This window comes from Lichenostomus cassidix, chromosome 9 (genome assembly GCF_008360975.1).
Source record: "Lichenostomus cassidix isolate B80296 chromosome 9, HeHo_3.0, whole genome shotgun sequence".
Lineage (NCBI taxonomy): Eukaryota > Metazoa > Chordata > Aves > Passeriformes > Meliphagidae > Lichenostomus > Lichenostomus cassidix.
In genome coordinates, this window is record NC_139490.1 from 19,213,137 (window position 1) to 19,241,109 (window position 27,973).

The 27,973-nt window shown below is 44.0% G+C and overlaps 1 protein-coding gene and 1 long non-coding RNA gene across 4 annotated transcripts in view; one reads left to right on the forward strand and one right to left on the reverse strand.

The window, feature by feature from the left end:
- LOC146433401 (uncharacterized) overlaps nt 1–27,973 on the forward strand; it is a 162,767-nt gene that overhangs the window by 119,390 nt on the left and 15,404 nt on the right. The window lies entirely within an intron of this gene.
- Nucleotides 150–27,961, reverse strand: LOC146433402 (uncharacterized). 3 transcript variants are annotated; one of them, XR_014854098.1, is made up of 3 exons: nt 27,428–27,961; nt 5,131–5,405; nt 150–1,100 (listed from the first exon to the last, which is right to left on the reverse strand). XR_014854098.1 is itself a non-coding variant. In XM_085069720.1 (2 exons), exons 1-2 carry the CDS (start codon nt 27,490–27,492, stop codon nt 25,737–25,739), a joined length of 657 nt encoding a protein of 218 aa, XP_084925846.1. In that variant the 5' UTR covers nt 27,493–27,939; the 3' UTR covers nt 25,588–25,736. The 3 variants fall into 3 exon arrangements, 1 of the variants encoding a protein (XP_084925846.1); XR_014854097.1 differs by lacking the exon at nt 5,131–5,405; XM_085069720.1 differs by lacking the exons at nt 150–1,100; nt 5,131–5,405 and adding an exon at nt 25,588–26,328 and having other exon boundaries at nt 27,428–27,939.

Genomic DNA, 27,973 nt, shown 5'->3' on the forward strand with positions numbered 1-27,973 from the left:
ATATTTATTTTTATTGGAACATAGAATTACATTGGATTTTAAGTGATTCCGTTTGGTTTGTAAAATGATATTTTGTTTACATTGGTTCTTCAGGTTTGTTTTCAAAATGTTGTTACAGTGAGCTTTTAAATATTTTAATTAGCAGCACATTAAAAAATACTGTTTTCAGGGAATTAAGTAATTTAGAACTAGTTAAGGCCCTCCTGTATCACTTTAACCTGAATCTAGGCTGCTAATCCTGTTGAATAACAAAAACACTGAATTTCCCTCCCTTGGCTGTACACTCAGGCAGATGTGGGTAAAGTGCACCTTGAATGTCACTCAAGGGAAGAAAATTAGAAAACTGAACTTTTTTATATATCTCTAAAGCATAAATTAATTCCACTAGAGTGTCAGTTATGTAGTCTAGTGGAATGTCTGAAATTCCTGGGGTATCTGCTTCTGTTTCATATGATATTTCTGGTGATGTCCAATAAAACACTCTCAGAATGTTCCTTCAAACTGAAAAATGCTTTTGGTTTTCTGATACTTGTAAACATTTGAGTTCCTTGATATTGTTTCATGACTTTTAATGTCATGTATTTAAAAAAAAAAATCCCTAAGCCATTAGGTCTCTTCTCATTGTTTTTATTTAACGTAAGTCAGATCTTTGGAGACCACAGCAGTACCTCAACATATAAAATGCATCATTTACAGCAATGTCTGTAAGTGTGGCCATTCAGAGACCTAAGCATATAGAATCTAAATATGTACATTGTCCATACAGCTGGGCTTTGCTCTGGCCATGTCAGTGCTGCCTTCTCTTGGATAGGTGTCCTTCTCCCATTTTCCATTCTCATGGTGTCCCCTCATTGTTGCTCTCCTTGATGTCAGTGCAGGTTTTGATCCTCCATCCAAATCTGTGCTGAGTTTTTCTTTGGGTTTTGGGGTCATTTTTTTTGGCTGTCTGCACTGAGAACCAAAGCAATTGGCATTGAGCATCAGCTGCTGGTCCCTCACACAGCCCAGATGTGCACGTTCCTCGTGGCTGTCACACCTTTCAGTTCTGTGCTGCTGCTGCTGCTTCCTCTGCAGTCCCAGTGCAAGTGCGATTTTCCCTCCTAGATAAAGAAGCACAGCATTAAAACCCCCAGCTTCAAATAGCTCCATTATTCCCTGATGCAATTCAAAACTGCCCTTCTTGTTTTCAGGCCTCTCCCCAGGATTTCGTGGGATAATTCCAGCCTTGCTAAATAACCTCCCCTCTCTGCTCTCCTCTCTTCAGCTGCAAGTGGCCTTCTCTCTGACCCTGTTGCTTCTGCCACCTGGAGCAGCCTTCCTGTGTCTTGCTGCCTTTCTGACTCACCACCTGCTTTTCAAATGCCATGTGAAAGCCTATCGTTTCAACCTTGCCTTGTAACAATCTGGAGCAGCTTAAGGAAAACAACCTCTGGCTGTTACCCAAAGAGGGTTCAATAATTATTTCTCTAACCCTCCTAAAGTAAAAAGGTTGGCCATCAAAAACAAATAGGAGGAAGACCCCACACACATTATCCATATTGGCTGGCTTTTTATCCAAGAGGTAACAGGAATAAAATAAAACCTTAACAATTACCTCTGCTGCCTGGGAAATACAAAAAGTACAGAGAGTATCCATGAAAATTAAACACATTGGTACACTGATTTTTTTTTCTTTTTGGTGTGTTTTTCTCTAATATTCCCATCAACTCCTGGTTCTTAAGAATAATTTCAGAATAGGTCTATGTTAAGTAGTTGTAAGGGCAGAGAGAACTATTCAAGTAAACATAAGGTTAAATACTCATCAGTAAAAGGGTGATTGGAGGAACTGACAATTCAAGTTCACAGTTCTGTACTGCTGAGATGAACTCTATCCCTGCTTTAAAGCCACTGTCCCGTGGTTGTGAAACTCTCTCCAGTGCATCCACACAGGTCACAGATTCACTTTGCTGTTCAGTCCATACATTAAGTATTTTCTATCCAGTGCTCTCTGGCAGCATCTGCAGCAGGGCCAGTGACAAGGTAGCACAAGACAGACTTCCAGGCTTCAGCAGAGTAAAAGGAAATTTGACTAAAATGAATGAGGCAGGCAAAAAGCATTTGGGAACCAGTTTCTACCAAAGTCCTTGCTAATGCTCTGGGGAGCAGAGCAGGGAGGGAGATCACAAAGTCACCTTCAGTGTTTGCATCCAGCATTATTTTTACTGATTGCTCACCATTTTGCTTTCTTTTTAAAATTCTTGGGGGCCCATTTGCCCTGTAACTTCGTCTATTTTTCCTACTGCTGCTTGTGGCTTTGCTTGTGAAGGGTCATCCTAGCCAGCCTCAAGCACCTTCTTTCTTGTGCTTGGGGAAGGCAACACACTGCTTCCAATTAGCTAGGCAAGGAAGTTGGCTGCAGAAGCCTCTTTCTAACAAGAAACACCTCTGATGCTCAGTTATTTGTATTTGGTGCCTACTGTCCCTAGCCAAGCTCAAGAGATTGCTGTGCCTGGAACCAGATACACAGATCTTGTCTTCATTAGGAAAAAGGTGGTTTAGATGTCTCGCTAAAGGGATTCAAAAGACTTGAGCTTAATACAAATCAGTTACTGTTTTTAAAAGGGGGTTGTTAACTTTGAATAGCTAAAAGAGATTAAAACAGCTGCTGTCTTTAGTAGGACTGCAGCAATGGCTAAAATCAGGAAATACCCATGATGTGGCTCAGCCAGAAACTGCCACAGGGACTCTCTAGGCAAGCCATGTAAGCTCTTGTTGCTGCTACTGGGGCCAGTTAGGATTTCCTTTCCATGCATGCTCAGCTGCTTTGTGTGAGCACCCAGAGGGGTCTGCCTCACCTGGCAGTGTGCCTTGTGTACGACACAACAAATTGGTGAAATAGGACTGGTGCCTCTGAGCAAGTTCCTTGTTTCTCTCCATCTATCTCTCTGCTGCTCTTCACCCTGGAGGAGTGCACAATGGATAGGAAATTCCTTCACGAGCCTTGACATAGGCACAGCTTTCCCCTTCGGCTGCTGGGCAGAGCTGATGGGGACACACAGCCCTGCAAGCTGGGCATCCCTTGCTGCCATTGTTCCCCCAGGCACTTCTTCCCAGGAAAGGGCTCCTGTACCAAGCCAGGGTGTGGTCCTTCACAAATGTACCCCGTCATCGGGGGAGGAGACCTGAAATATGGCATTGGACTGCATGACCTTTGAAAGGTCCCTTCCAACCCAAACCTTTCTATGATTCTGTGCCTGAAGTGTCAAGACTCAGGTCCACATTGCAAAATTGGTTTCATCGCTGATGTTTATTGTTCGATAGCACATATGATTTTGTTACAAAAGTTCTCATATAAGCAGGAATGACATTTCATTTTTTAAATGGAAAATGTGTTTTACTGAAGTTTTACAAGTGGAGGGAAAAGTGTGCAACTGCAAGGGCAGAGAAGAAAGGTACTGTCAATCTCAGTGACAAAATTATTTTTGCCCACAGTAATGAAGTTGGACAAACTGGCCAACTTTGTCCAGGTAGTTGATTATATTTCAGTAAATGTCATTCAAAGTCAGGTTCTCTTCCTGTTCTGTTTCAGTACTAGGAGCACTGCAACTGCTGATGTGAACAGTTGTTCCTACACCATTATACTGTTTATGTCATTAACCCTAATATATGCCAATCTAACCTTCTGACTAACCTTAACAGGGATAAAAGTCTTTAACATCCTTTAATGTTTTCTTCAGCTACTTCAATTACTTCTTCTCTGAATTAGAATTACTTACATACTGCTATTATATTTAAATACAGCATTTGCATCTCTGTGGGTAAATGCTAGTTTGGTTCTAATTATTGCATTGGAAGCCTGAGGCTAGAGTGAGGTTATTGCTTAAATAATATATTAAAGGAAGGAGACCATTTGGCTTGTGTTGCTAAAAATCCTGGGGCAATCATTTGTGTAAAACCACTGAAGGCTCATACAAATGACACCTGTATAAGCTCCAGGGACAATGTTCATCTCAGTTCATGCTAGAAAAACCCCAGCTTGAGAGTCATTAATGAAGCAGGAGAAGTGCAGAAAAATTCCCTCCTGCATCTTTAGCAAGAGCTTCAGGAATAGCTGAAGCAGCTAAGAAGTATCACTCATCACTGCTCCAAAATCTAAGGAGAGTGGGGCGGGGGGGCAGCTAAGAGGCACTTGGAAACTTTTGAAATCATTGTTTTCATGCTTTAAGGGTTATATTTAACCTTCATTAAATGTTCAAGTAAGTGAATATTTTTGGTTTATTTAGTGGGGTTCAGGTTGCAGTACAGACCACCACTCATTTCTGCTTTAATCTTTGCACTTGTGGGTAGTATTTTAGTATTTGCCAAATTTAGGCACTCTGTCTTTTGAGTCTCTTGAATTAAAGCTGGCAGCAAAACAAACTTTAAAAAAAGCGCCCTACTTACATCTGAGATAAACCAAATCTGCATTAATATTAGCTTTTCAGAATCTGTAGGAACTCATCACTCTCTGTTTTGTTAGCTTGGATATGATATCTGTGAGCTGGGAATATTCCCAGTGTGTTCCTGGATTCCAGACATGGCTGGCACATGCAGGAGCTACCTGCAGAACCATCCGGTGCTGTGCAACACACAGTTCATGGCAGTTCTTTGGAGGGGGAACCTGAAGTGCAGCTGTTCACAGCGACTCCCTCCCAGGCCTTGTCCTGGGATAAAGGCTCTGACAGCCTGTCCCAGCCAGGATTTCTGACAGGTACATGTCAATGTTTGATTCCTGGACATCCCCAGCGTTTCATTTTTCAGATCAACTCTACCTGCTGGAGATGGTGTGAACTTGCAAAGTCAGACACATGAAAGGAGTACTGAAATACTTTTAAATTGGCTAGATCCACTTCCAAATAACTGGCCTGGTGTTTTCATCCTGCCAGAGACAGAGCTGTGGGGCTGTATATCTCACAAGCAAATGACAAAGCCGTGATTCTTGCCCTGAAGCAGCTGCAATCCAAGACTCCAGTCCTGTGATCAGGCTGTTGGAAACTGCCACGAGCCCTCCAAGGGCTCTGTGCTGGAACTGCACTCAGAGCACTCTCATTAGAAATGAGACAGGGAGTGCAGGATGTCGCTGCCAGATTTCTTAAGGGAGCTGGTGCTGACCTGCAATGGACTGGGGTCACTCGATGGCTCTAGACCCTTAGCTGTGAGTTTCTGAAAATAACCCCCAAAGTCTGAACTCCAGAGTAACGTGACACTGTGCAAAGTTTCCTTTCAGGCAGCGAGCGCTGGGATCTGCCCTGTGCACGCACGAGGGCTGGATTGGCTTCAGCAGGAGCCAGCACGCTCTGGCAAAGGCCCCGTGCTGGAAACAGCATTCTGCTCATTCTTCTGCATGTTCACATTCGTGATATTTTCCAAGGTGAAGACAGTTTGTCCTAATGGAGAGGGAAAATAGCGGGTGAGGTTATTTTGGCTTGTGTTATTTAGGAAGTCAGGCTGCATGTTACATGATCACCTTACAACCTATAAAAAATAAAGCACTGGGGCTAGCAGAGCTGACTCTTGTCACACATCTGTGGGGGCTGTGAAAGTGCATATAGCCCTTGTAGAGAGCTGTCACCCTTGCTGGTACCTGAGTGTCCCCTTTTGCTGTGCCTCTGCCAGGCTCAGATCTCTCCAATACTCCTGCACTCCCCATTAATTGTGTGTGGTGTCTGGGGCGCTGCCCTGGAGCTGCCTGCGAGTGTCAAGTTCAGATTTTGTGTAAGCACTGGCTGTGCTGGATGTGGGACACAGGGCAGGGAGGGGACACGGGGACTGCCTGGGGACAACCTCCAGAAGGGAGCTGGGGCTGGAGGGGCCGAGCTGACCGCAGCCAGGGACAGGAACACTTTGCTTTCATTTCCAAACCTTTGCTTTCTGAGCTGTCCCTGCAGCTGGCTAATTTTTCATTCAGAACAAAAACCTAATAAATTAAAATAGCAACCGGGAAAAAAACCAAAACTCAGCCTTCTAACATACCAAATTATCCTCCATACAAACTCAATATTCTGCCTCACTTTATCTTCAGTGCTTTTTGTGCATTTCTAGAGATGTCTGTGATTTCTTCCCTCTTTTTGGGCAGCATTGTAGAGTTGGGTGATGCTTTGCAGCTTGCTCTTGTTATTCCCCTAAAGTGCAAGTTCTAAACTCCTTTACTAAATTCAAAGCTTCTAAGGAATAAGTGAATAGATTAAAAAAAAAAACAAATAAAAAAAAAACAAATAAGAAAAAGAAAAACAAACAAACACAAAAAAACTATTGCAGTATTTAAAGAAAGTTTACATTTCTTATTTCAAATGACCTTTTAGAAATCTTTTGATTTAGAAATCAAAAATGTTACTTTAGATAATACTATAGACTGGGAAAACAAATAAAATTTAATCATAATTTCATTTTGGGTCAGTCAAAAGGATTTATCTAAGTCAGGAAAAAAATTAGACAAAAAAAGCCCTTAAAAAAAAGAAATTAATTTCTCAGAGCTGAAAAATAAGGTGAAAAATCCATTCTTAAACTTCTGGTTTAGTCAGTGAACAAAACTTGTTTTGTTCTAGACATTGATCTTAAGAGCTAGTGAGGTGATAAATCTTTGTCCAGTTTCTGTACAAATAATTAATACATATTTTCTGTATATTACATTTCCTGGTAATATGATAGCTCCACTTTTACATAATGCTATTTCAGGATTTTATAAGACTAGAGGCAATTAATTCTAATACAATTATTTGTTACCAACGGGAGATCAGGAACAACAGAACAAACCAAAGGTACAGTTCTTCAGAAAGTGAGGATAGAAGGAATACACAAAGTAGTTTCTTTTTCAAGTGCTTTCATTAATAAATGTTAATGAACTAGGGATTCAGACAGAAACTGCAAGATAAGCTGTGTCTTCGCAGGACTGGGCACTGGTTACAGCCAGGCTCCACTGCCTTACACCATCTGATGAGCTGGGGAGATTTTGGGACATCTCTGCTGCAGCAACAGGGACATGAGCTGCTGTCTGGTATAAATTTCAAGCACATAAGTTCTGTGCATGAATAAATCATAAGAGCACCAGTGTCATGTAGAGCCCTCAGCTCTGCCCACAGCCTTGCTAAGGTCTGTACAATCACTGAGCTGCTCATTACCTAATAACTACTCTGTCTCTCCTCACAGAATGCCTATTTTTTGCATGAATTGCTAAGTTCACAAAAGCCTCAAAAATATCTCTAGTGATCAAGTCCTGATTATACAGTTCACATGAATTGAAAGGTCCTGTTCCATAACCTCTGTTTGACTTTGAAATGTGCATACCATTTCAGGCGGCTTTGGAGTCTAATGCAATCTGTTTCCACTGAAGGCAAGCAATACTGGAAATATGATTACAATAATTGTATTATGAACATGGCATTGTCATGATCAAGTGAAGGGCTCCAAAATGTAACTGATAAAATTGTAACTTTGACCTCCATCTTTAGCTTCAAAACTTGATCCAGTTCAAATATCCCTGTGTATTAGCCTCATTAGCACAAAGGCAGGCCTAATAGTTCAATCCCTGCTCCCAGGAGTCACTTCACAGACAATATTCGGGTAAACAAGAGCTTGTGGGAGGGGAGAAACAGGATCCATCTTTTGATGTTGGTTTAGAGCATAAAAGACTAAATCGTGTGCTGTAACAGTTCCATAATTCCCCAGAGCTGGAGCAACAGAAAATTCGATTTGAAATTCCTGTGTAAACACGCTGGGGCAAATTCATGGTTGATATCAATTGTTGTAACTTCCTTGACCGTATTGGAATGGCTGAAACCAATGAATTCGGGGCTGTTTACGCCCTGTGAGGATTCATCCCCTTCATAAATATTTATGCAAAAAATGAGAAAGTTATAGTAACTTAAAAATATTTTTATATGATGTTCCAAATCATACAGAACATAGTAGACCCATTCTGCTTTGTTTTCCTATCCTCTGGCTTCATTCAGATCCTAGTTTGAACTTCTCAGCTAAATAAGGAAAGAAATGTGTAAATCGTACCAGTCCTGCCATTAGTTTCAGTTTGCAGAAGTGCCATTGATACAGACTTCTGCATTTATTTGGGGTGGAAAGTGTCTATTTAAATTGTGAGATCAATCGTCAAATTAGATGTGTGACTGCACACATCGTACCAGTGTTTATTTTCTTTTCTGGCACACTTGTGGCTCTTTGGGTTTGAAGAATGTAACTCAATTGGAATGAGCCTCAGTGATAAAATGGTCATCACATAAGATGTCTTTGTGTTGTTTTGAAATGTACTATTACAAGGCATTTTAATAAACTTTGTTTTTATTTTCCTTGATTAATAACACATTTGCTTGTGAATTTTCTGGGATGTTTGATTCATGGTCTTTCCTTTCTTTTCCTTAGAACTCCTTGGTGGCAGCAGCCTACAGGAGGCCTTATGGGACTATCCCATGGCGATCTGACCTGGTTCTGGCTTTGTCCAAGTAATTTTAGTCGCACTAACACTTTTGACCCCTGGTGTCATTGATAAGCTCCAGAGCACCGAGTGCTGGGTCAAAAAAGTTTTGAAATATCCACAGAAAGCTAAATGCTTAAAGGCATGTGATTGATATGTATTTGTTTTAATTATTAGTATAGAAAATAATACTCCGTCACTTTCTCTGTCTATTCACGCTGACAGAGAAGCTGGTTTATGGATAGTAGATTCATTATATGTATTAAAAACTGTCAGTGATGCAAAGGAGAATATTCTGTTTCCATCTTCTCTACTCGATAGCTGATATGATTTTTACCCCTTCCTCAGCTGCATGGTTTAGTAGGAAAGACACTGAGCATTGTGCAAGGCATTAAGCAACAGCAATTGATCACTTCTACTAATATGGTTTCACTACAGGATCCTGTCATCTTCTTTTGATTGACGTTGGCCTCTCAGAGAGTTGTTTGGCTAATGCACTGCTTAATACTTTCATTTTCTCTTTCTCTTTTTTTTTTTTTTTTTTTTTTGGTTGAAACTGGCTTTTATCTTTAAACTGTTTTTATAAAGCAGAAAACTGTGTCCCTTTGAACTCATCCTCTGATGTCATAAGTGCTGGGAGCTGACATGAATTACGCTGTGAAAATACTGACATTTAGAGCTAGGTACCAGCATGTACTAAAATCCAGTAACACATGATGCGCTCCAGAATATTTTTTTAACATAGTGTTATTAGTGGCAGGCTCTTTGCTCTGAACGCCTTTGATAAGCAAAATTAGCACGCTGTTTTTCCAGCCTAAGTATGGTAAATTCTTTCCCCTTTTGGGGTCAGAAAATATAAATATTAAAGAAAACTCCAAGTGTCACTATTTGCAAGGTTACAATGTTTGTTATTAGAACTGTGGAATATGTTCAGTCTTTTAGGGAAGACAGTGTGAGGGACCCCTGAAAGGACAGGAAACATCTATATTTGCTGGCAGCATGCCTGGATTAAACATATTGCTCCCAGTGCCATCCTGATGGCACTGTGGGGAAGGACAGCTCAGCTATGCAGTATGAAAACATGCCAGCATATCGATATTTCATAACACAGCACGCGTCTGTCACTCAGGAGGGGAAGTTAATTAGATGAGGTTCTTTGCAGGAAGCCAGTTCTGTGGACAGCTAAAAAAACGGAGGATGTTCAGTGGAATTAGGTCCCTAATCTTAATCTCCTCCCAGGAGAAACAGCCAAACGCAGGAAGCACTTTGCACAGGGCTTCCTCTGGGTCCCCCAGAGATGTCCCACAGAGAAGCCTGGTTTTAATGCTGCATTCCTTAACTCAAATAAAGCACAGCTTTACATCCTTACTTGTGCAAGACTTGAAAAGAGGCTCTTATTGTACCCTCCAGCATACGTATAGTGAGGCAATAGGGAAAAGTACTATTTCCCTTACAATTTTTTTTAATACAACAGGATTATGCCTTACATCAAGACAAAGTGGACTTTGGATCTTAAGTAACATAAGAAAATTATATAGTGCTGTGCATACTATAAAGAAGGCTGAATTTAGCACCATTTATTTCCACCTATATCCATCCTCTAACTGTGCCTTGTATAAACAGTTTTGATTCCATCAGGCAATTTTCCTGATTGTGTTAACGGATATTACCCTTCCCATGAGTATATAGAAAGCTTGGAGATGCTTTTAATCTCCCTGTTTGTCTTACCCAAAGCAAAAAGATCCAACCAATCAGAAAGCCCCCAGCCTTTTATTTTTTTGAATCTAGTCCATAGCTCCTGGAACTAACTAAAACAAGAGAAGAAGAAATCCAATGCATTTGTAAATAATTCCAATTAAGAATAGCAGTTTTGGCCGGCCGGGGATTCCTGGGCTGCGTATGGAAGCAATTGGCCTGGCTGCGTCCACTCCTGTGTGACCCAGCCCAGCTCGGGCTGCTCCCCGCGGTCCCCGCAGGGCACAGAGCAGACAGGAGAGCCGAGTCTCCCCCGAGGAGGCTCCTGGTGAAAAGCATGGATAACCTGCTTGCCTTGCCCATGGTGAAAAGCATGGATAAGCTGCTGCACTGCAGCCCCATCAGAGCGCAGGACACTGGGGCTGTGCACAGGCAAGTGCAACCCTGCTTGCTTTGTGACAATGGGGACAGCCTCGTGGCTGTGGCAGAGGTCCCATGTGCTCATCACCCAAGGTGGTCCCAAGCCCCTGAGCTTCACCTGAGAGCTGTGGAGGAATGCAGATGTGGGAAGGAAAGAGCAGGAGGCAGCAGCTGGAGGCAGCTGGTGGGGCTGAGCCGAGCAGCACAGCAGTGCCCTTGCACCAAGCCCCTTAGGCTTTGCCTCCTCTGTGGTGCAGCCACGGGAGAGCTGCACCCCCTGTGCATCCCCACAGCAGCACTAGGAAGTGCAATGCTTAGAAACAGGGCAAATACGCAGGTAAGGAATGATACAGATTGTGTTTGGGTGTGTGTTGTGTAGAAATAATCATTTGAACAGTGATTTCGCAGTCATTATCAGACATCTTCACCAATTGCTTCTAGCCAAAAGGAGTTGTCTCTGATAAAGATTTCTGCCATTTGGCGGCAGGCGTGGATTTATAACCACAAGATAAAGTGATTATATTCAAAAGGAATCGCTGCTACTGAAGCAGCCCTCAGGAGGAGGATTGATGCAGCATTCTGCTCTGGTTTCATGCCCTGTGTTGCTGCTTTGCTCATCCCTTGAGCTGCACTCAGCAGGAGGACACAGAGGTGCAGGTTTGCTCACAAGGGTGTCCCCCACCTCCATCCCCATCGCCCTTCCCACACCACCTCGTCTGACTCTTGGCCCCTCTTTTCTGCCCCAGCAAATGAACTCAGGCCAGTTGAAAGAAAATGCCAATAAAGGTTTTTTCAGGTCAAAGAATGACATTCTGTTAGCATACTTTATTTTTTTTAGAGTCTTTAACTTCTGCCATCTTTTTTGGGGTTTCCTTTTTGCTCAAATAGTGTGAAAGACATGAGAAATTTTTATCTTTTTTATTCTAAAAGAGCAAATGAGGGGACTAAAACACCCTAAGAAATAACCAAATCCAGGCAGATGTACTTTAGCTTTGAACAAGGAAAAGCAGTTTGTGATATGTTTTTCCAGAAAGGGACTAGTTAAAGGGAGGATAGTTGCTTGGTTATTAAAAAAAGGATGGGAATTATTAGGAGAAAAGAAACAGTGAGAGAATAAACCAGGAAAAGGGAGTTTGGAAGAGTATGAGAGACACAGCAAGGGGGGGACAGAGGCACGCTGGGAGACCCAAGGATATTTAATGTGGCTTATGAGTTGAGAGTCTGTCCTCTTCTACTGCCCCAAGTTCCCTAACAAAGTTATTCCAATGGGAGGGATCATTTTCATCTTCTCCAAACCACTCATAAAATTTTGAAAAAGAGTTATGCAAAAAGAGTGAATAAAAGGGTACAGGTCAGGAGAACTTGCAAAGGGGCCAAGAACAGGTAGAACATCAAGCCTCAATATACTGGTGATAAAAGACTTGCCAGGAGGCACTCATGAGAAAGATATCAAAATTAGGAAAATGGGAAGGCTATTAAGAGCTTTGAAAGTTAGAATTTCAAGAAAAGTGGAGATGTTTTGCAGGAGAAGCCTGTGTATCTGCTACCCTTTCTTTTTTGCTACTTTTCTCCAGAGAATTAGGAAAAATATGGAACTTTGTATGCAAGCTGGATTTGTGTTTAAGTAGACTTTCTAGTACTTTAGGGAGTTCATAACATAACGAGAAGGATTCTTGGACAACCCCTCCAAAAACCTAAAATTGCCAGTGGCAGCAGAGGTACCACAGGCCTTGTGGGGTGTTGGGCTTGGGGATCTCCTGAGCCTTCCCAGCTCCCACTCTGGCAAGATCAAACCTTAATTGATAACTTATCAGGTATTAATCACTACCAGTAGAGCCCAATGGTCCCTGTGAAAGCATCCCACCCTGCTTCAGCACTGCCATTCACCCAGAGGTGCTTAGCAGAGAGCTTTCACACAGCAGGGACAAAGCTGTGAGCTGAAGTGCAGCCTCCTGAGAGGCACAAGCAAAAAACTGCTGTCAGAATCCTGCCCTCTCTTGCAGGGGGTAGATGTGTTTCAGTAACACATCACTTGTGTGGGGGGAAGACATTTGTGGGGAAGAAAAATCAGCCAAGAGCATTGTTCTGAAGGGGCTGATCCCAGCAGGGAGAGCTGGCTTCAGCCTTGGCTCCTGAAGTGGTGCCTCTGGGGACTGGAAGCTTTTTCTTTACAGTTTGGAAACCCTTATTGTGTAAAATTGTTTAATACTTACTACTCAATTGATTTTAAAGTGGATAATCATCACTGAGCTTTAAATACACAGAGCTTGTTGTTGGAGCTACAGCTTTTCTTTGTTAATACTAACATTAAATATTTATTCTGGATAAGGATAATCTAGTAATATGGGGAAACACCTGTGATTGAACTGCTGTGATAAGGATCTCTACTATACACTTCTACTGCCAATATTTTCACAAACCTCACTATTTTCAGTGGTAAATAAATTTAATTCATTTTCCACTCCTGTTGTCTCACAAATTTGAATGTATTTGATGCATGAATCTTTGCAATAGGTTGTAAAGCCCAATTCAAAACCTGTGCTAATTTGTTTAAGGAGTTCTGTTTGACAGAAGCCCCTTTTTCTCCAGCACTAATTGGGTGATGATGATTGGGTCGTTTTGGGAAACACCAGAGCAGGAGAAGGCAGCTGGAGACAGTGTGTGAGGAAACCCAAAACCATGCACAGATCTGAGATTTTACGAAGCTCCAGCAGTACTCTGTCTCACTTCAATGAAACTGTATTACCCACAGGCAGTTCCTCTCTGTGTGCTCAGACAGCCCCTTCTGTGTGGCTTTCTAAAACCTGTACGAGGGTAAAATTTTCACCTGAAAAGTGAAGAATTAAGTGTTTCTCCCTCTAACAATTGATCCTGAATACTTTTGTTATATGCATGCGAATGTCAGATGCTTCTTCTTTTAGTGTTATATATTTTTCAATAAGAAATATCTGATAATTTTGGCTTTTAAATGTCTTACTGCTGTACTATGCATAAATTTAATTGCTCCAAATAGTATTTTGCTCCAAGTTTAATTATGTTTGGGTTTTTTTTTTTAATACCATCTTCAGAAGGAAACAGTTTTGTGGCATTGATATTTATTAAAACAAAACAAAAACTAAAAATCCAGCCTTTTCACAGCAGTTATCATGCATCCTTTTAACTATCTAACTGGGCTCTTGCATGCATGAAACTACTGCATTTCAGGACATTATTCTGAGTTTGATTTTTGTAGTTAGAGTAATATCTTTTAATATTAGTTGCTGCCAAGACCTGTGTAAAGCCAGACCTTCTAAAATCAACAGCAAATTTCTACTTGCTTTTGTGAAGCTGAGGTTTCTCTTTCTTGGTGGAAAGAGAAACTTTTTCAGCCTCGGAAAAAGCCAGAGGTAGTAAAGTGATCTGTCAAGGTTTAAAGCAAGTGCAAGTGAGCTGTGGGCCCAGCTTGATTCTCGTGTGTGATGAAAAGAAGCTCATTCTTTAACTCCTGTCCTTATCTGAAAATCCCTGCCGTCAGGAACTACCCACGTCGGGAGTTATTCCAATCCTTAGAAAAGCAATTGCTGTTCCCACAATGAGTGACATTTCAGAGTGCTCAGTGCTGCCTGGTTCTGGTGTCTGCATGCCTAGGCAAGAGCTGGGTGCTTTCACTGAGCTCCAAATCCACTTCACAGAGTGCAGCAGCTCGGCTGCATGGAGCTCACACTGCTGTAGGGCTTTGCAGTCACAGAGTGTCTCCAGCCTTTTCCCCTCTCCTGCTTTTCTGTGCCAAACAAATAGGGGTATTTGCTTGCTTCCATTCACACAGTTTAACGCCCACTGAACACAGCTTTGTAATGAATCCCTGATTTGAGTAGGAGTACAGCTGACAGCAAAGAAATTCAGTGCTTCTGTTTTCCATATTCCTGATCCCAGGTTGTATACATAGCGCTGGAAGGCAGTAAATACTATTTTTGTTATAACATATGCAACAAATAACATTTCCATAATAATTTCCATTGCATTTTAAAGAGCTTTTTGACCAGGTTAAATTTATTTGAGATAAAAGAAATGTTGTATTGATGCTTAACCCACAGAAACTCTTGTTTTCTTTTAGTTTGTCCTAATACTGCTTTAAGGGCTCCAGTGAAATCTTTTCTATAGACTATTGGATGTCCAGAATATGTGGTACACCTTTTTTCTAGCTTCTAGTTCTGCTTATGTTCCTTTTAAAAAAGCTTATCGAGCTGGAAAACACAGCTAGTTAAAGATGCCTTTCTGTGTGTCAAGTTCCTCCTTCACGTACTAAACTTTGTAGTAACAATTATTCTTATAACAGATAAGTGCAGCTCTGGGACAAACATTTTCTATTGTCATTATCTATTCCAGGGCTGGGGTGTCTGTATGTAGCCCTGTTCTCAAATGAGGAATAGGCAGAGGAAACCTAATATGCAGATGAAATCTAATAATAGCATGAAGGCTCTTCTTTTTCAGCTCCCTGAATTGTGCTGTCAATGGGCTGCGAGCAGGGGAATGCAATGGCAGCAGGGTGTCAGTAATGGGCTGGCTGCCTTTTTTTGGGACTATTCCCAGAGAATGTAAATCTGGATTATCTCTTCTTCTAGCCATTGAAAATTAATAAACAACGAGGTTAGAAACTCACAGAAAAAAAAAAGTACATCTTTTTTAGGATGTTTTTTCCACTGTGAGTGGAGGACTAATCATATTTTTGTCAAGTTATGGCCTGGTGTGCCAGAGGAAGGATGTCCCACAGCACCCAGGACAGCAGTGATGGCAAATGAAGGGCACTGCAGCTTCATTCTGTAAGCAGAAAGTGGGAAATAAGCTTGGTTAGGGAGCAACACGTACAATGCAGTTTTCTGTAGGTGGCAGGCAGCTCCACAGGATAACAGCTCCACAGAAAGAAACATAAAGTTCAAATCACATGCTGAGGGTGGTCCTGTTACGGTGAGGTATTATAAACCACCTAAACCTGAAGCCAGCTGACAAGTAGTGGACCTTAATCAACACAAATCATTTATTTTTAAGCAACTAAGAAAAGAGAAGCCACAAGAGGTGTATTTTTCTAGAAAACCAAAATTTCAGCCACGGAAAGAAAAACTGATAACAGTGAGTTTAGTACACTTCAGTAACTGTTGAAGGATCTATACCAACTGAGCTGTTTTCCTGCAAAACTGCTTCCAGACAGCCAGGAGGAAAATGTCCACATCATGGTCCCCGTGGAGAGAGAGCCAGGGCTGAGCTGCCCTGCTCCCCTCACTCCCCAGCCGCTGCTGCGAGGGCTGGGGACTCCCTTCAGCTCACCTCCTGCTTTTCTGTGCTCCTTGCGCAGGGCTCAGGTTACTTTATCCTCATTATTTTTAGCTGATTCTTTGGGTGACATCATTCAGTTTCACTTAAACTACTGAGAAGCCTGGAATACCTGCAAACAGTTTCAGGTGCTTGTATGTGTTAAACTGGGGGCCAAATACCTGCAGAGAACACTGATTTGAGAAGTTTGTTGCTGTTGTACTGACATTTGCTTCAAAAACCTGCACATTCTCAGAGATTGCACACAGAACCCTCGTGAAATGATCCTGGTACATTTGCTGAGATTAAACATTTTCTTTGTTTACTTTAAAAATGCCAAATTTACTTATCCAAACTCCTTTTTTTCTGTGTTGCCTTAGCACCTATTTACATAGGAAGGCTTAAAAAACCCCCGACAAATTAAGTGAAGATGTGAATTTAAAACAAAATACTTTAGCAGGACTAAAATCCTGTGTAGAAATTCCTTTTAGAATTTGGACACTCTAAACAGCTTTTAACTTAGTTAACCCAAAAGCTCTTGGTTGTGAATAAGTTGGGGGCTGAGGCCAATTAATTAATCCACTTTAAACATTAATTCAGTATAATTTCCTGAGTGTGTGTCTGTGGGCAGTTCTGAGGAGTACATGCTGCAGAACTGGAAACCAGTGAGATTTTACTCTCTTTCAGAGGACTTCAGTTCCTATCTAGGTCTGGTAACTTTTCTTCAAAATCTAGTTCCAAGCATTTAAAGTTTTTGCAGTGACTGTTGGAGTTAAGTGTTGTTGGAGACCTGGGCTTGTTACCAACCTCTTACACAGTCTCAGGATCCTCTTCATCAAATTTTCATTAAGCATTTCACTAAGAAAATTGAAGTTCCTTAGAGACGTTGTTCATATCAGGCTTCTCAGCTATTTCAGAGACTTTTTTTAATCTAAATCAGTGGAATTTAGAAAAATACTGTGAGCTTTGTAGTAAATCTTCAAGAGAAAATTTGTTGGCAGAATGTAAGGCATTAGATGCTGGTTCAGTATAATCTATGCTGACCTTACTAACATGTAGAATATATCCTATCATTATTTGGGATTGTAAGTGCTCTAAATTGTGCATTGTGGTGCAGCAGTGTTGTGTGCACAGTTCCTTCTCCAGCGACCGCTTACAGCCTTTGAAATTCTAATTTATCTTTTTCCAGTATAGAATGTAATAGCATCACTGTTTAAAAAAAAATCTCTTGAATTTATACCAAGTATTTAATGGCAAAATCACAATTTTTTTTCTATTCCACTTAGCCATTTGGCAGTGGAAAGACCCTACTGTGTTCTTTCTTTGAAGTCTGAAAAAAATCTGGCCTAGGTTCTTTATTTGGGGAAAAGAGATTTGCCTTGTGTAACAATTATTCTCCTAATACCATGAGACACTCCGGGTGCATTGTGTTTTCCTGACATAAACATTTAGCTCATCTTTTGTTTTTATACCAATGGCTACTCAGATGAGCCTTGTAGAATTTGGAAGGAAAAGAAAAGTGCCTTCTAATAAGGGACTGTCTTCTCATTAGCCCTGCTGATTTTCCAAAAGATTTTGCTTTGTGTAATGCATTATAATTATATGACAGGAGAACAGTGGAGAATATGGCATAGCATTTCCCATAGGTTTCCTTTCTGAGATAAGAAAGGTAAACATTCTGCTTTACTTCTCCAAGCAGAACAAAAAAAGCCCTCAGCAGTTTCCTGCGAGGCAGTTGGATGTGAGCAGCCTGCTGGAGCCGAGGCTCTCCATGGCCGGACAATGCTCCGTGTCCTGCAGGGAAGCTGCCTGTACAAAGTGAGGAAGCCCCCCGCACGGAGGTGTGTGTCCTGGCCTTCCTGCCCGTGGGCCTTATCGCCCAAGGGTCCCTCCACACTCCTGCAGCTTGAGCTGCGCCACCCCCGGGCCAGGGGAGCAGCTGTTTATTTTTCCAGGGCGCTCTCTGTTCTGGGGGAAACAAGGGAGGCCTTTAATTGGATCTCTCTTTTGTTCCTGGATTGCTGCGACTTCAACGAAATTGGGAGGAGCAGGAGCAGGACCGAGGTCTGGTTTAGGGTATGCGTGGCTTGACTCCCAATGACCCACCTCTGTTTCAGTCGTGACTCCCGGGCCAGGGAAATATTTTGCTTAGGGATGGCTTTCCTAAAGCAGGGAGAGAATCTCTGGTTACAGGAGGAGCGAGCAGCAGAGATGCTTTCAGTTTGCTCTGCTTCTGCGGGCTGAATTGTGCAAAAGGGAAAAAAATACCTAGGCAATACTTTCCCAAACCAGATGAGAAGCTTGTGCTGCTGTTCCCAGAAAAGCTGGGTGGGAGAGAGATTTAAGAGCTTTAGAAGGTTTCAACAGGAGAAGCTGGAAAATTGCAGTAATGCTCCCAGTGTTAGTGGTTAACGAGATGTGTCAAACACTGAGGAGTGAGCTCCTCCATGCCTTCAGAGCTTTGCAGTTCCCTGCTTTTTCACTTTCCCGCTTAACTTTCTCATTTGGAACTTCTTTTTTTATTCTCAAACCAAGTTTTGTAACGCACTGACATCTGCTGTGTGTTTGACTAATGCAGCCACTAAAGAACTGAAATAAGCCTTGCAGTCCAGGCAGAATGGGGCTTGAGAAATTAAATTTAAGAGAAAGGGGAAGTAGAGTGGGAGAACCTGGTGGCTCATTATTGATTCAAGGAGATAAGAGGGAGCAAGCTACCCTACCCTTAAGAATCTTATCATTGTCTTACGGACAAAATGCACAAAGTGAGCTAATTTCACTCATACAAACAGCAGTTCTACCAATTGACTGTAGTTATCAGAATTTAGAGGAAACTACATTAGCTGTGTTTTTCCTTTGTTTTTTGTCTAATCAGGGTTGTGGTGATGTGGTGGGCATATGATCCTGAAAAAATTCCTTTTCTGCCAGTTTTCAAAAACATTGAGATTGAAAGGAAGCAGTGTAGCTGACAAACCCCGCTACCTGCACCATGAGCACTGGATCATTTACAACATTCCCAACTTCACCAGCCAATGATTGTAGGTACCACAGCAGGAGCTGCTGCACAATAGATCACTTTTAAAATACTAAACCAACCTCTGCAAAAACTCTTTCTGTTAGAAAGCAGCAAAAGTTAATGCTGTTTGAACGCTTCCCTGAAGCATTTTCAGTGGTGGTTGATTTCTGCAAGGGATGTGAAGCAGTGGAGATGCTCCCTGGCAGTGTGGGACAACCAAAGCACCTTTGCCTCTTTCAAACCCAGCTCCCAGCCCAAGCTCCTGCCCCAGCTACATTTCAGCTGGACATTTCAGAGACCCAGTGCAGTACTAATCAGAAATCTTTTATCAAAACAGTTTTGAAAAAGAAACTGCCATTTGCCCAAAGGAAAATTTAGGCTGTTTTGCTTTTTGTCAAAAATTGACAGTATTTCTATTGAAAAACTGAAGCCAGGATGGGATTTTTTGATACATTGTTCAGCTGAAAATAATTGTTTATAAAAAAGCACTTTTTTATCTTCAAAACCAAAGTTTTTTGGTGGATCCAGGATAATCTAATAGTCTCTCTGAAAAGGAGGGAGCCTGCAAACAAATTGTTTTTCAAAATATATATTTACACCAGCTTCATGAATCAATTAATTATGAGGTTATCCCCCACATTAGTCCTTCCATATAGGTATTTTTAAGGTAATAAGCCTCTGAGGCAGGCAAGACTTCATGCATAGACACTTGAGCAAGAAAGAATAGACAGCCTTTTTCTTTTCTTTTTTTATCCCAAAGCTGGCTGTAAAATCTTGTTTTGTAAATGTATGTTTTACTGGAAAAACTAGACTTTAAATAGGTCATAAACTGTAGTTTCTCCTTTTCTGCATTCCCAGCAAATGTGCAAAATAGCTGCAAGGCCATGACAGTGCTGGATTAACACCTCACCGACAGCAAGAACTGAAACAGAAAAGTACCTTTTCATTATGAGGAGTTTTAAACAGTAGGGGAAATCCTGCTCCCCTCGAGATCAAGAGGGAAATTCCTTTTCGGCTTCAAAAGAACCAAAATGTATCTTTGCATTATTCTGAAAGCCTGCTTAAAAGGCCTAGCATTTCTATCCCTTTGCAGTCATCCCACAAGCAGGGAAAGGGGATATAGCCTTGTATCGGGTTTACAGGTCAGTGTAGGGCTTGCTCCTGGGGTGGTGCTCAGGAACATTTCTTCAGAGCTTGTAGCATTAAGTGACTGCTGCCTCTCTTTCTTTTTGGGCTTTTTGGGGTTTTTTTGTTTATTTCAAGGGGACAATGTCTTCCCTGAAAATCTGTGCTGAAGTGCCCTTCGTTCATTGTTTCTAATGCTTCTTATTGTCAAGCTCCGTCACATTTTCAAAGGGAAGTGTCTGACATCAGCAATCTCAGTCAGTATTTAGACACAGGAGTTCCCAGATGCATTTAAAGATACTGTGTATTATCTAATTCTGAGAAACCACATGTACAAAAATGTGACATGAAATGACTAATGGAGGATCCAATAGCAAGTAAAACTTTGCTTTATGCCTTCCAGCAATGATGCTGTTTGCAAAATACTTAAATTGCCCAAAATATGACATGCTGCTTAAATGCTTTATAATATTCCAGTCATGGCATCAACTAAAAGAAGAGTTGTAACTGTTGATTAATTAACTTATCAGGTGAAACTGAACCTATTTCTCCTCAATGGAGTGTAAGCCATGCATTTGACCCTTGATACACTCTGCACATCCTCAGAGCTCCCTCTGGAAGGGTGCAGGGATTCACAGAGCACTAAAAGCTGACACTTTTCACTCAAGGCAAAAACTTTCTGAAAAAGAAACAGCCAAACCCTTTCATTTCCTCTGCTATTCATTCAAGTTAGATAAAATCAAAGTTCAAAAAAATCCAACTGTTGTGCCCTGCCCATTAAAAATGAACCACAGGAGAATAATAAATTGTAATTTTTTGAACTGTTATTCCAAATGTCTGGTAGAGACTTTAACATCCTATCAGTGCAACACATACTTCCATATTCCATGGGCATTGTAAGAGTTAAGCCATAGATGAAGCTATTGAACAGAACTGGCTCAATACAATATTCAGTCACGTAGCACATACCTTTCTATACAAATAATGTTATTTCGTGCTTAGTATGAGACACCTATGGCACCAGGCAGATGATGAAGACTGATAATTCCAAGTGAGCTAGGTACCTGACAGGACAAGGAAGAAGTGGAATTATTTTGCAATTTTATTTTGTTGTTAAATAACGCAAGTAATGCTTATATTCTGAACCCTGCTAAGAGTGTCCTGGCAACTCTTATAAGCCCTGAGGGCATTTATCCCATATCCCACCCTTGCCTTTGGCCAGAGCTGTGCAGGAGCTGCTCTGGCAAAGGGCTCTGGGACATGGACTGAATCTTTGCATCTTAGGGTGTTCTTCCCCTTTGCCCTCTGCAGGCAGTGCTGGCTGCCCTGCCCACCCCAGGGGAAGGAGCTGGGGTGTCCTGACCCCCAGGCAGAGCTGCTCTGTCTGACCAGGCTGTGCTGCCTGACCCTGGCACAACTTCTGCCCTGAACCCTTGGGTCACAGGATGGAGTACCTTGTGCCTAGCCCAGGCTGGGCTCACCCATGGGGCTTAATTTCTCCTGACAGTTATTTGTGTAATGGGTGTCTCTTATTTGTTGTGAGGGATAGCTACAAACTGGATGAAAAAAGGAAAACAAATTGAAATTAAATTATATGTAAGTAAACAAGCTGTAATAAAATGAGCAAGCTGAACTTTCATCTACATTTCAACTGGATTTGAACCAAGCCCCTTCAGAGAATCTAAGTTTGGTTAATTATTTTTTTGTTTGGTCTGCTCTGCATTTCCTTGCTCTCATTGTAACCAAGAGGAGAAATGCTGGAAAACTGTGAGCAACTCTGATATGCTGTTTCTGGCCAGGTCAAAAGTAGAACGAGCTGGAAATGTCATGCTAATTCCCATGTTTGGTAGATTTCCAGTTCAGGTTCACATACTCAGAAGGCTGGAACAAGACTGAGATAAACTAAAAGACCTCAGGGTGATTGTACAGACAAAAATCAACTAGAAGTTAGGTTGCCAAGCTTATACTGAAATACTCAGCTTCTTCAAAGTTTCTTTTCTTTTCATGAAGGGAAATCTAGTCTTTTGGGTTTGCGTTGTGCTTCCAAGCCCAGTGGTTGGTTGGGACAATGCAGGTACCTTACGGGTTTCTGAGGGTCATATCCACCTTCCACTGGCACCACAACCTCTGTCTCCAGTGTGTGTGCTTTCAAGTTATGCATTCAAGTTTTGGGGGGAGCCTGTATGGAATCTGAAGCTGACTTTGGCTAAATCTTAGCTCTTTTCCTCCAGAAGGAAGAAAATTACTTCCATCACATCACTTTTAACCTGATTCTGGAAAGATAGCATGTGGTTTGATCCAACAAAAGAGATTTGTCTTCAGATCAGACCTAGTTATTTAACTTGCAATCTTATAATGTTTCTAGAAGCGCAATAGTTACATTTAAAAGGAAACAAACTAGTGCTGCTAATTGCTTAAAGTGCAGCAGGTACTTGGTAGAGACACAGCTCAAGCTGTGAGGGAATAGCTTGCCAAGTGCACTAGCTCTGACTGGAGAGCTTGGGAAACAGGAATGGCTTTACAGGTGCAGTTCATGCAGGCTGCATGTACATCGGTGTGGGGATGCCACACGCTCCTCCTGAACACCTGAGGTTTTTAAGAGGAGGAAGGTGCTCTTTGTAGAGCATGGTAGCCTTCCTCACCATAACTCTGCCCTCTGCATCTGACCAGGTGCTCTCTGGATGTTTCAGCCAGGGCTTCTGTTCAACAAGCAGATGGAGAGAAAGCTTGTGTGTATAGAGAGTTTTTCACAAGTTGTTTAGGTAGGTAATGTATACATAAATTCCAGATGTGGACAGGCTATTTAAAACAAAAACACCCTGTTCCTGGCTGATGTAGCCCCTTTTGCAAGTTCTGGAAGACCTTAGGACATGACTGCTTAGATTTAACCAAGTTCAACTGCTTCTGTGTTGCTCAGAAATGGAAGAGGAGCACAACTTATGTGGTGGTAATGGAGATGACAAAGTCTGAAATATACATGTGGCTTTTACAGTGTGTGGCTGTGTCTGTATGGCCTGGCTCCCAGGGCAGCACCTCCTCTGCAGGATCCTGCAGAGAGCAGACAGAGAGCACTGCCCATGCCTCGAACAAATTCTCAAGGAGCTGCTAAAGACAAAACTTGAAATCACAGTACATAGATGTGCTGCCCAAGTTCAGTGGTGTGAGTGAGTCAGCTCGAGCTGCTCACTCCAACTAAAATCAGCAGAGCTGCAAGCGTGTGCAAGCATGTCCCCAGCTGGCCAGGTCTGTTGTAGGGCTGGGAGCCTCCAACACCAGACTGAGCAGGAGTATCCCCGAAAACTCCCACAGCAAAGTGCTTCCAGGATGGACACAGCTAAGTATCAGGCAAATGCCAGAGCTTACTTCAGCCTGTTGTACAGGCTCTCCAGCTTTGCCAGGAGGACTCTCTCGAAAAGGGCCTTTGTCAGCAAAGTTGTATCAGGTGGGGAATTGCTCTTCTCCCCATCACTAACAATCCAGTTACATTGTTACTGTGTTGGTGGATCTCTGTCTCCTAAGTTTAGGCATTTCAACTTCTAAGCTGAATGACATTTTCAAATATTGTTTCTTCAATGCAGTAAGAGACCTTTTATGAAAACAGACTTGGGTAGATTCTATGAGTTCAGAGAGGGTCATGGCTATAGTTTGGGACCCATGTTCTCAGAGAATAATAGAAAAGAAATTTTCCTTGATGTCTGTAAGTTGGTTAGAAGAGTTTTTCTTGAAGTCTCTCTTTTTTTTTTTTAATCTGAAATTTGTATCATTTTTCCTGCTTGAATCTTTAACTGCACAATTTTTCAAATAGTCTAAACAAGCATGCAGAATTTTTTTTATACCTAAAAATTATCTGTTAAGCAGTGCATCTCTGCAGCAACAATGGGAGATGCCTGCTTTGGCTCTAATCTTGTTGTACAGTGCTATTAATTTGCAACTTCAGGGTGATCTGGACATGAGTGGACTTGTAGGGTTTGGGGTTTTTATTCCTCCTTCTTTCCCCCCTCCCCATGCTTTGTAGAAAAATAAGCATCAATTCTGAAGTGCTAGAAGGAGCAGCTTGCTTTGGAGGTTGTCAGAGTGATACAAACGATCTTTGCTTCCAGCTTCCTAAAAAGACATAATTTCTACTCTGTCTAAAAAGCAGAGGCTACCTTGTTTGTTTTTATTTGCAGCATTCGGCAGCATTGCTGTAGGCCACTAACTGCAGGATGGCAGTAACACAGGATTATCCTGCAGAGCCGTAACTAGTGAATCCATAACAGCCAACCTGAACTCTGCTGCGGGCTGCCATTTAATACCACAAGAAACTGTTTGCATTTCATCATGTAACCGGTTGTGTGAATTCAAGAACCTTCCCTGGATCAGGCTGTGTTTTCAGATGAAAGAAAGGAACTACCAAATGGTGGAGTGAAATGCAGAGTTTGTTTTCCTGTAGGCCTGTTCTCTAAGCATAAACAAATATACTGTAGTGAAGACTCGGGCTCAGGCTACAGAAGAGAAGCTGAGAAGGAGAGGGATGAGAAGCCGGAATAGAAGAGGGAAAAGGTCTGGGGCTGTTTTTGTCTTGTGAGATAGATATCTTTGATATCAAGGCAACAAGAACAGGCTCAAAATTAAATGGGATCATGAAAATATCTTCATAATATCAGCTGAAGGGGGAAATCTACTCTCCTGACCCCAAACCTTTCCCTGTAAAACTCACATTGGATTTGGTAGAGAATTGAGCCCGTTTGTGACTCTTTCCCTCAGGCTCTGTTAGATGGGCTTTTATTCAATGTGATTTCAGTCCAGATCATAATAAAGTTGCTCTGTTCCTCATGAAGCTCACATTATGGATGTACAGCCATCATGGTCTATGGATTGCTTAGTTTTTCCTGTAAAAACAGAAATCCTTGTACAGCTGGGAGCTTGTAAAAACAAGCCTGAAGCTACCAAAATTTTTCGCTGTACAGTATAAACGAGAGACTAAATTCTCCACTGCAAAACATATATGCACCTATATATGCTCAAGATTTTGACAATGAGACTCATTCATGCAGAAGAAGACACTTTCCAGGTGAATATTTCCTTGTTCTGGCGTCACACGCTGAGCAATGTAATTAAAGAGTGTTTATTAAATGTTCGGGACTGTGCTGCTGGGAATCCTAAACAGAGGGGAAAGTGGAATTGTGTGTGTTTGTGGTGTCCCTAGATGAGCGATGTGATTTGCAAGCCAAGTGAGAGGTTCTGAAAATGCAAGTTTTTCCAAGCTACAGTTTGGGGTCTAAACGCAGTGACACGAACGCAGTTTCGTCTCACATAATGGTTGCGTTAAGGTTGCAAAAGTTCTATTCTTGGTAGTTGGTGCTGTGCCGATAAAAGCACCTCCAGCACCGAGCCCTGCCTCCAGTTGTCATTTAGAAAGGGAGCGAAACGGGCTCTGGAAAGGAAGCGGGACGGCTGCCGACACGACACGGCCCGCTCCGAGCTGCCTGCGGGGACTCGAGCAGCCGCGTCCCGGTGCACCTCCGCTCCCTCCCCCCGAGGGGCCACGGAGCTCCTCCGCGTCGGTAATGCAGGAAAATGCAGGAAAACGCCTCTGTCTCAGCCTTTTAAAAGATTAAATCTGATGAATTTTCACTGAGGCCAGAATATTTTATTTCCCGCAGTACATTTCGTTAACTCTCATGAGCACCGTGGTGCGGGACAGACCCGCGCACGCCGCGTTTACGTGTGCCCTATTTCTCCTGAGTTTGTTATGAGGAGAAATACTCCACGATCTTAAAGACCAGTAGTACCTGGGAGAATAAGATTTAGGGAAATAAAATAAAAAAAAAGGGGAGAAACTAGGAGTACTCGAAACTGTAGCGTGGTGACTACCCTGTCCCGGCTGCTTTGCGGGCTGTACCGAGGGAAGGAGAGCTGCTGCGGGGACGGAGCGGGGACCGAGAGCGCCCTGCCCGCTCCGGCTCCCGGAGCCCCGGGCCGCCGCGGATCCCGTTCCTCAGGGAAACGGGACTCGGAACAAGGCGCGCCCCGGGCCGCTTTTACATCCGTGTCCGTGTCGTTCCTACGTGAGCCGAATGAGCGCGGGTAATGTCGGTACGGCCCCAGCGTGCTGCGGGCTCGAGCGGTTCCGAAAGGGGCTCCAGCCGTGTGTCCGTCCCCGGGAGCCGAGGCGCGGCGGGGCAGCACAACGGAGTAGAACCCGCCAGATTGACTGTGGGGCTGTGTCGCCTGTCCCCGTCTGGGTCTCGGTGCGGGCGGCGAGAGCCCTGCCCCGGTGCCTGCAGGCGGCGGCTGTGCTGGCCGAGCGGGAGCGGGGCTCTCCGAGCCAGGGGCGGACCGGCACTCCCCGCCGGAGACACGATTTCTCGCCAAGAGAAAAAGGAAAAAAAACAACCCTTGGGAGAGGAAGGCTGCAGCATTTTCAAGCAAACTGACCCCAAACCTTCCAGGTTCTGCTGCCTGAAGACGGTGAGTAGAAAAAAAAAACCAAACCGCTCGGGCTACTCGAGTCTTATCAGCGCTTCAGCTGAAGGCACGGCTTTCGTGGGAATCCTCGTCCGGGCTGCCGGGGCCAGACGTGGGGGCGACGCCGTGCCCTGTGTCCCCGCGGCAGAGACCCCCGCCGCTCGCCGTGCCCGCTCCGCTCGGCGCTTCCACCCGCGCCTACGGGCTCAGCCGCTGCGCAGCCGGAATAGCGCACCCGGGGCCGCAGCGAGGGCTCTCGTGCTCTGTTTGGGAAGGGGGACCCGGTTCGGCTCGGTAGCTGCGAAGCCCCAATTTCAGCGCCTCTCGAATCGCCTCTTAGCAGGGTTGCGCGGCCGGGATTGAGTCCCGCTCTGCCCGCCTCCCGTCCGGCTTCCCTGCACCGGGGCCGGGCTGGGGCTGTTCTGCCCTCGTGTGAGGAAAGCGAGAGCCCTTTCCCCGCCGCCCGTTACCGTCCTGCCGTAGCCGGCTGGGACACGTGCATCGGCGCCGTGAGCCCCCCTCCTGCTTCCCCTACCCCCGAGAGCGGCTGCAGGACCGGGCCGGGAGCGGCTCCGCTGGCTCCTTCTGCTCTCTCCTTGTCCGGGTTTGTCCGACTGCTGCCCGGACCCGGGAGCTGCGGCGGGCGGGGCGCGGGCTCAGCCGGGCGCACTAGCGGATCGGGCCGCTCCCCGGGGCCGTGCCGGGATCCCCTCTCCATCTCCCGGAAAGAGCTGTCCTCGCTCCTCTGCTCCCCGCCCGTCCCCGCTACTTGCATTCACCCCGCTGTGACATTTCTGTGGGTGCCGAAAAGCCCTCAGCTCTCCGCTTAAGCGCAGCTACTGTGTACAGCTGCCAGGGGTGTGCTCCTGCGTTTCCAGGTAATTCTTTCATGTCCCAAAAAGGGCTTAATTGGGAGAGGGGAGAGGGGAGAGCCCGGCAGCCCCTGCCTGCCCTTGTGTCAAATGTTCAAGTAGCCGCACACGGGGCTGCGCGCTCACCTTTGCCGCTGCTCGGCCCGGTCGCCGCTTCCAGCGCTGGGCTGAGCTTCTGCCCTGGTGTTCATCCGAAATCCCCCTTGGTGGGGCTGTCAAAAAAACCCAAACAAGACCCTCGGATGTCAAATGTCCTTTGCGAGCGAGCGAGCCCTGCCAAGGAGCTACGCGCCCGGCTTAGGAGTGAGAAGGGAGGAATGTGCCATTTGGCGGAGGTGATGACACACGCAGCAGTGCTGTTACACCTGCAGCAGCCCTCGCCGCGGAAATGCCTGCGAGGGGGAGCGCCGGGAGCAGCATGGGTGGCCGGCAGAAAGAAGTTCGCCCCGGCCCTGGGGAGCCCGGCAGCCCGGGCCCCGACGGCGGGGCACAGCTGGCTCCGGCTGCTGCGGCGCCCTGAGCGGAGCGAGCCGCCGGGGAGCCGGCGGGGGCTGCCCGGGATGGGGAACCCTGCAGAGGGTCTCTCCTGTGGGCCTCATCCCTGCGCCGTTTCGTTTGTGCGCGTTAGGGGGGTGACTGGGGGCGGCGTGCGCTGCTCCGCGGCTGGGTGCG